This window comes from Photinus pyralis, unplaced genomic scaffold (assembly GCF_008802855.1).
Source record: "Photinus pyralis isolate 1611_PpyrPB1 unplaced genomic scaffold, Ppyr1.3 Ppyr1.4_LG9, whole genome shotgun sequence".
NCBI classification, from domain to species: Eukaryota; Metazoa; Arthropoda; class Insecta; order Coleoptera; family Lampyridae; genus Photinus; species Photinus pyralis.
The window spans coordinates 3,357,368-3,365,104 of NW_022170878.1; the positions used below are offsets into that span (position 1 = coordinate 3,357,368).

The 7,737-nt window shown below is 40.1% G+C and overlaps 2 protein-coding genes across 2 annotated transcripts; one reads left to right on the plus strand and one right to left on the minus strand.

The window, feature by feature from the left end:
* Positions 1–1,441: 1,441 nt before the first annotated feature.
* Positions 1,442–2,080, plus strand: LOC116180714 (RE1-silencing transcription factor-like). The gene has a single exon (XM_031500834.1). The coding sequence runs from the start codon at positions 1,442–1,444 to the stop codon at positions 2,078–2,080; it is 639 nt and encodes a 212-aa protein (XP_031356694.1).
* Positions 2,081–4,304: 2,224 nt separating this feature from the next.
* Positions 4,305–5,426, minus strand: LOC116180656 (OCIA domain-containing protein 1). The gene is made up of 6 exons (XM_031500755.1): positions 5,303–5,426; positions 5,136–5,256; positions 4,909–5,089; positions 4,708–4,862; positions 4,550–4,664; positions 4,305–4,497 (listed from the first exon to the last, which is right to left on the minus strand). The coding sequence occupies exons 1-6, from the start codon at positions 5,369–5,371 to the stop codon at positions 4,404–4,406; spliced, it is 735 nt and encodes a 244-aa protein (XP_031356615.1). The 5' UTR covers positions 5,372–5,426; the 3' UTR covers positions 4,305–4,403.
* Positions 5,427–7,737: the final 2,311 nt, after the last annotated feature.

The window sequence follows — 7,737 nt, forward strand, 5'->3', positions numbered from 1 at the left end:
ATTTAATTTTTTGTTGGATGGTTCATAGAGCTAAAGAAATGCATAGGGTGCACATTTTAAATTATAATTTTAAGGTAATTATTTATTATGGGATGTAAAGTAATTTTCCAATTTTAAAACTTCAATCCAATTAATAAAAGCTCCAAATTATGTTGTATGATATTTTGACTTGTGTCCTGAGCCTGTTTGAACAGACTGGATATCAGGGAAAATGACAAGACATCCCAAAGATACCGTTATCTTTTATTGTTGGAAACCATGTTCATTTTTGGTGTAAATGTTTGAATGAAAAAAATATAAATCTCAAAGAAAAAAAAAATTGTTAAAAAAGGTAAACAAAGCCATAAATTTTTGTTGCTGTTTTGATTACCATGGTTCTTGGTTCAAGATAAATATCTTAATTTTGATCATTCTTTTAAACATTTGGAAACTATGGAAGGGTTTCATATGTGAGTATGGACTTGTTGTTTGTAACCTAACACTTTTGGCGTGAATGAGGCGATCACAAATCTCTACTATATAGGTTGGGACGAGGACCCATTGTTACATGCCTCAGAGGTGAAACTCTAGTTAAAGGATTGATTATTAAACATAGGTGAGAATTTTAACTTTAAAAGTCCCTGTAAGATCCTTGGAAATTGTATGAGGGTCTTGCAAATAACCCATAACAGCTTTTAAAACGCAAATAAGGTTTTTAAATCCTTTTAAGTACCTTTTAGAGACTTAAGAGCCAATTAAAGGTTTTCACAACCTCTAGGAAGAAGGGACCATTGAAAATCTTTGGAGAAAACTACGGATGACTCAAAAGCTCTTAAATGACTACTCTAAAAGCTTTTGTGAGACTTTTATAAACTCATAGAAGCCTTTAGAGACTGTTAACTATTTTTGAAAGCTCTTAAAAGGCTTTCAAATATACTTGAAACTTGGCTTGGATGCTCTTGAAATCTCTTGAACACACTTAGAGACTCTTAAATACTGCCGAGAACCTTTTAGTAAATAGTTTTTAAAAGTTGTAGAAAACTGGAAGATACATGAAATTTATCATAGAGGGCGTTATAGCTCTAAACCTTTATTCATTGCTCTAAACTAAAAGGGTTCTAAAACAATCTTAATTCTCCTTCACGTTTCAAACATTTGAATGGAATGGATAGAATCAGCTGGTTCTAAAACGCCACTTGTCTCAAGAATTCCCAGAGTTCAGCTTCTTTTTCTGTCTGTCTGTTCGTGTCCTAACTACCTGTACTTCTACAGATTTCAAGATATTTATTATTAGTGCCTCTTGCATTGGTATTCATCCCACAGCTTACTATCAGTAAAGCTGTGTTCATCCTACATATCGCGTTAGTGTCTCTGAGATAGACACCGGTTGAACTTACTACGGTACTTTAACGGTTCATTAGACACGACTTTCAAGACTGCCTATATTTGTTTGTTTTCCATTATGAGTTCAATTATTTCAAACCAAACACAAGAAACCTTTGATATAAAAATTGAACCAGAAGACTACGACGATGGCGAAGTAAGTGTCCCCACGGTCCTCGAAGTAAAGCAGGAAGAGGTCGAGATAGAGCAGGAGGTCGAAGCAGTCGACCAAAGTGAACTGCGACAACCCAAGTCCGAATTTCCGCGCGACACTAAACCGAAAAATATCTATCGTAAATCGAAACGATTCAGCTGTGGGCGGTGCTATTACGGAACGCCGTTCAAACATAGGTACCTGGCGCACGTCGGCATGTGCGATTACCTACCGCAAATTAAATGTGAACATTGCAATTTCATCACGAGATGGGACCATCGCATCACTCGACACATGAGAGAGTGCCATCGTACGTTCGAATGTGAACTGTGCAGTTTTACGGCGACCTCGAAGCACTCTCTCTCCTCGCACCTGGAGAGCCACAAGGGCTTGTTGGTGTGTGAAGTGTGTAACTATGTCACGAATAAGAAGTGGCGATTTGCCGCACACGTTAGCAGTTGCGATATCGGTGTTGCAGGATTTAAATGTAACCAGTGCAATTACATCGGAAGACTGAAGACCAATTTTAACAGGCATGTTAGAATTTGTCACAATGGACCTTAATGCGTAATGTGAACAGTACAATTTTGTTTAGAAAATAGCGTAACCAAATGTTTTTATTTGAATCTCATTTCCGGTTTCGCGAAATTGAGAGATCCGATACAAACTTCCCAGAAGGACAAGAGCATGAGTGATTGATAGCCTTAGAAATTGTTATAACGATTGAATTATATTTATTGTACATTATTTACATTTGTGGGAGTTTTGTACTGCATTGTTATTGAGATACTTAAATACTTTATGCAACTAAAATATATCACTTTAATAATTAAGTGTATACCTGATGTTGTTTACACAATATGTTGTACCCTGTGTTCTATTTTGGTTGAGGCTGCGGTGTGTTTCAGCTGACAGTGATTTGGGGTTTTCGCGGCCCTGCGCGATTTTTATGTGAAACTTATTAATGCCACAAACATAATCAAACGTTTGATTCTGAGATAGGTACAGGTAAGTGTTAAAAAAATTAGGCACATCAATGTAATCACGAAAAAGGATTTATCGCACATAGATTCTAAACTGAAGAGCTTTGATTGGCGTAATTTCGCCCCCGCAAGATAGGTAGCGTCGCCCCTCGTTCGGGCTTTCGAGCCTACAGTTGAATGTCGAAGACAATCACGGAATTAGGTGTCGTATCTCAATTTTGACTACAGTTTTTTCCACCCCCGTGACTGCTTCATTCACGGAGAAAATTGTTAGTAAGAAACAACAAGTCAGTACATACATCAAACGAATCGATAATTTCCACATATTAAAATAAAATGATTAACGATTAAGACTTATATGAATGTTACTTCACGGACAAGACCAATTAAGTAATCAACATCAATAACCATAAATTAAGCAAGCATTACACCAAAAAAGTAAACAATTACAAACAATAGCATAACGGTATTTAACATGTCATTCTGCATTGCGGTTAAATCAAAGTAATAATTTCAAAATCAACGATTGAAACACACAAAAAATATAAAATGCGGCATACAAAACACAAATTCGATATAAAGCAATGCAAAAATTACTACCTGCATTAAATAACACAAAATAACAACAAACATTTATGGAGCGACGCGTTCACGACCTGAAATAAAATAACCTTGTTCACGACCGCCATTCAATACACGATGATCAACGTAGCCACCGTTCGAGCTTTTTAGATGGCGCAGGCAGCTTTTTCCATCTGTTTTGGCCGTACCGTCTTTGCATACCAATGTCATATTCGAACAGGTTTTGCATTCGTAATTGTTTTTCGATCGCTTATTAGATCATATAAACATGATCTAAGGCTTTTTCCCACCTAGAAATTGCATGGTTGCCAACTGTCAAAAATTTATGTATCGCAGCAAGTGTATATACCAGAGACATGGAGAGGGGAGATAACGCATGAAACTGCGCGAAGTTACAAAACAAGGGGGCTGCCATTTTGACACCCATTGAAGCGCGAAATTTGAACAGGACTATAAAGGTTTACTGACGCAACCCAGAGACATCTAACGCAATCTTCATACACTACACTCTATTCGGCAGCAGCTCCGTAGGAAGAAACTAATATCTCAATCCAAATGAACAAAAGAAAATGCCAGTGACGTTGACGTTACAAAATAAACACTTAAACCTCGAAAAAAGCTCTCCTAAACACGAACACACGCTAAAATAACACCACTATAAACACAACATGACACAAAGGGTGTAAAAATGGCAGCGCCCATAAGGTCGCACCCTTTCTTGGATGCGCACTCGTCGATCACCGATCTCCCCTCTCCATGTCTCTGGTATATACACGGTGGAACCTTTCAATATCAGAGACTTGTTATTCTCTGTTCAATATACAGTGTCGCATTTAAAAAATACCATTTTTGGGTCATATCTCAAAAACGGTTGTAAAAATTTATTTTTACTACGCCACTGGATTCTAGGCAAAAATATATAGAATGGGGTTTTGTATCTTAAATGTATAGCTTAAAATATATGTATGATCTAAGGTAGGCAGGTATAGTACAAGATAGGATAACATCCCAAAAAGTCACTTTTCGTGTTTACCCTGTATTTCAGAAACAAAATATGTAGCTACATTGTTTGTGTTTGTGGTATTAAATTAAAGTTTTACAAAAAGTGGCACAGGTGGCGAAAACCTCAATGGATAGTCGTTTTGAACTGAAAGCCCTGTTGATACATATAATAATTTTGATGAGAAACTGAAAGGATGATAATTTCATCCGAGACAATGAACCTTATTTCCATACATTCTTTATTTAAAACAATTGTAGGCAAACAAAATAATAAGCCAAAGAAAAAAAACATCCAACAAGACTAAAATGTTTATCAATTTCTATTCCATGGTATCACCATATTTATTAGTCCTACTTGTATGACCGTCACTTCTAGGAGGCGAGGGAGCCATCCGATGAGGGCTCTCCGATGGTCTACAAAAAGCTCGGCTTACAAAAAGACATTAAAATCAATTGCACAACATACCTAATGTTAGGCATCCGTGCCTGTTGATACTCCTCCCTATTACGTTTTCTCAATTCGTCGTAAGTAGTCGTGTGCTTCTGCATAGGCGGCATTTCCTCCTCCTCATAAACCTGATCTAAAAGCAAGGGTTAACGGAAGCACTTAAGTATTCAACTTACTATCGAGCGATGGTCGAAATGAGTCATTCAAACCGTCGACATCTGGTCGATTCGTATCAATATCTATATTCCTCTCAGGGTTGAGGTCGCTATAGGACGAGCCGAAACCACTAAATGGCCCCATCGACATGGCCGGCCCGTATCCGGGCTCTACACTAAAAACATTTTCGTTAGTAACATTCGTGCGTGCGATTAACGTACGTTTCTTGAACGTGGCCTCTTCGTCTCTGCCGTAGCATTTCCGCGATCGGACTGTTCGGCAATTGCATTAGTTTTTCGGCACATCGGCGTTGATACGAGAACTTTCCGGCGAAGTATCCAATCGCAACGGCCGCGATGATTTTCGGTGTCGCGCCATATCTCGGATGTCCCTTAAGGAGGCCTTAAAAAGATTCTTGTAAACGTTCGGTTGGGACGACGTGCAGTACCTGTTTTGACACCGTAGTAAATACCGCCGCTTAATAATGCGCACAGCGGCAGGCTTCGCTGGTAGAAGCTCTCCCGGTTGCACTCTTTCAGAACACGAAGCTCCTCTGGTGTGAATCGATACTGGAAGAGGGCAGTTAAGTGCTAGTGGTAACATACTTATGCGTACTTGTTGCTGATTATGCTTGGTCGGGGGTGGAAGTGATTGTATTTCAGAGTCTTGAGGATTATTTTCCATTATAACTATTTTTATTTTAGGTTATGATTTGCAAGCGCCATCTACACAAAATTACGACAAGTGATGAACAAATTTGATCGTTCATATAGGATGAAACAAAAATTATATATAAGGAGATTCAATAGCTAAAAAACTAAAAATGTGAGATTCTTTACAAAGACGGAGACGTGGGAGCGGTAACCCAGAGAGCATTCTCTTCCATCTATTCATAAGGAGAGCTATACCAGGAAGCACTTAGGCACACCAAAGGCCCATTGTGTCTATCCTCTCTCTTTCACAACTAGGTTCAGAGCTCGTTCCTTTCAATAAATTATAGGAACCTGTTTAGCCTAAGTTTTCATCCTCCCTGGTTCCAGATCACTGTCGCCAAGGAGCTGATGTCTGTCTCTGATCAAAGCGTCACAGTGACAGACAGTAGAAAGCATAGGGAAGCTTTGACTTTTAATGTGATTGGTTGAAACACAAGTTTCAAATTGCGCTGAAAATAAAACAAGTGACGAATTTTGTAAGCTGGTAGTTTCTGTTGTCAACTAAACTACTGTCATTAGTTGTTAATGTCAAAGATCCAAGCGTAAAAAAATCGTTTGATTTATTTTTGTTCGCACTGCTGTATATTTTATACTTTACGTTTTACATTTTTCCTGTGTACGCTTACCTTTAAACACAGCGCCATCTACTACTTTCTTATATTGAATGCAGTATAGCCCCAGAAGGGCCTCCAAGCCCAAAGTTGGCGTGGTTTTCATGGCTCTAGTGACTCCCAGCTGCTCCCCGTAGGTTGCCCTGCGCATGGAGGCCACCATACAAGTGCACCGTAGTCATAAGGCTAATAAACAAGACGAGGGCACGGGAGCGGCGATGGTGGTGGAAAATTTTTTTCCGGGTCGATCTGAGAATTTTTTTTCGGGGCTCAAAAAAAAGGCCTTTCTTTTTTACAAAAAATCGACTACACCAAAATTTCTCGGGAAAACACTTTTTCGTATTAATTTGGGTGCGTAGAATCCAAATCAATTCGTACTTTTTCGATCAGACTTCTCAATCAAAAGTTATAGACTAAAAACCAATTTCAAAAGAAATAAACAGCCGAGAATACAAACTAGGACGTGCAGGAAGTACAGAGCGTTCTAGGGCGAGCTCGTGGGATTTAGGGGCGCTGTGGTGTACATAACAGCGGGAAGGAAAGGAAGGGGTCGAGGATTCGAAGGCGGCGCTGGTAGCGGTATGTACGACGGAGCGCCCGATCACACTGACCGCGGGAGTGAGGACCACCCTGAACCGACTGGAGAAGGTGTCAGGATCAGGTTCCACTAGGTCAGGGATCACGCCGATAACGAGCGACAGCTGGCCTGGGAAGCGACGAGGGACGGGGCGCTACAAGCGGTCCTCGACGAGCTACCAGTCAGAATGATCAAAAGCGGTCTGAGGGAGGAAAGCAAGAGCAAATGAGAGAGGAGGTGGCGAGCCGCAGAAACAAGGAGGTTGGGAGCGGCACTAATTCCGACCATCCGGTGCAGAGGAGATCGCGTATCGGAAGGAGAGATTAATGCGAGTGCGGTGGTTCCTTTCCACTGTCCGATAGAGGAGGAGGCCAGGGGAGCAGCGGACGCACGGCAGGCAGTGGAGGGGAGGCTGTGGGGGCCTCGGAGCCTGAAAGAGGCAAAGCAACTGGCACAAGAAAAGAAGTGGCGGGAAGAGTTAGATGAAAGCGGCAGCAAATAGAAGTGTAAAAATGTAAAAGGTAGAGTAGAGTAGTAGATAAGAAAAAGGAGTAAGTATACAAAATGGGTATGCAGAAATAGGTGTCAGTAAGTAAGAAATGAGGTTAGGAGAAACAGCGCAAACACAGTGGGCGATAAGAGGTAGCGACCGAAGTTGTTCCTCCATAACCAACCTTGAGGTAAGAGAGGGGACAGGCAAACAGGTTGTAGTGTACTTAACCCCCAGGTTCTACGCTAACTTCATACTACAAGAACACGGAAATAAAGTCAACCCGGCAACGTTTAAAAATGGCCACCCGAAAAGCTATTCCCTCCAAAACTAAACAAAATCCCGCTTAAATTTGAAAAGTGAAGAAGTGAAGTGAAGAAACGTTAAATAAAACACTGAAATTGTGACAAGTTTGTTTAATAATTATCGTAATTATTAAGATTGTGAAAGCCCGGAAATTTAGTTGATGTACATTAATATAAACAAAGCAAGCAAAGCCAAACGGTGTCGTACTCTCGCAAAAGTAACTGCTAAGGGAGCAAGTTTTTGAGAATAATGGGTCTGGTAGGAGCAGGTACCTAAACAAAGGGTTAAGAGTACAGGATGTGACTCATCTTTGGTGCAATAAAGTCTTTTTGTTAAAAGCAAGATGGAAAATT

Bases quoted from the DNA above. Each gene is read 5' to 3' on its own strand.
- LOC116180656 (XM_031500755.1), bottom strand. From the start codon at position 5,371: ATGGAAAATAATCCTCAAGACTCTGAAATACAATCACTTCCACCCCCG. The intron at 4,863-4,908 runs GTACGTTAATCG...AAATGTTTTTAG, and splicing joins AGAGGCCACGTTCAAGAAAC to TGTAGAGCCCGGATACGGGC. The intron at 4,498-4,549 runs GTATGTTGTGCA...AGCTTTTTGTAG, and splicing joins GCACGGATGCCTAACATTAG to ACCATCGGAGAGCCCTCATC.
- LOC116180714 (XM_031500834.1), top strand. From the start codon at position 1,442: ATGAGTTCAATTATTTCAAACCAAACACAAGAAACCTTTGATATAAAA.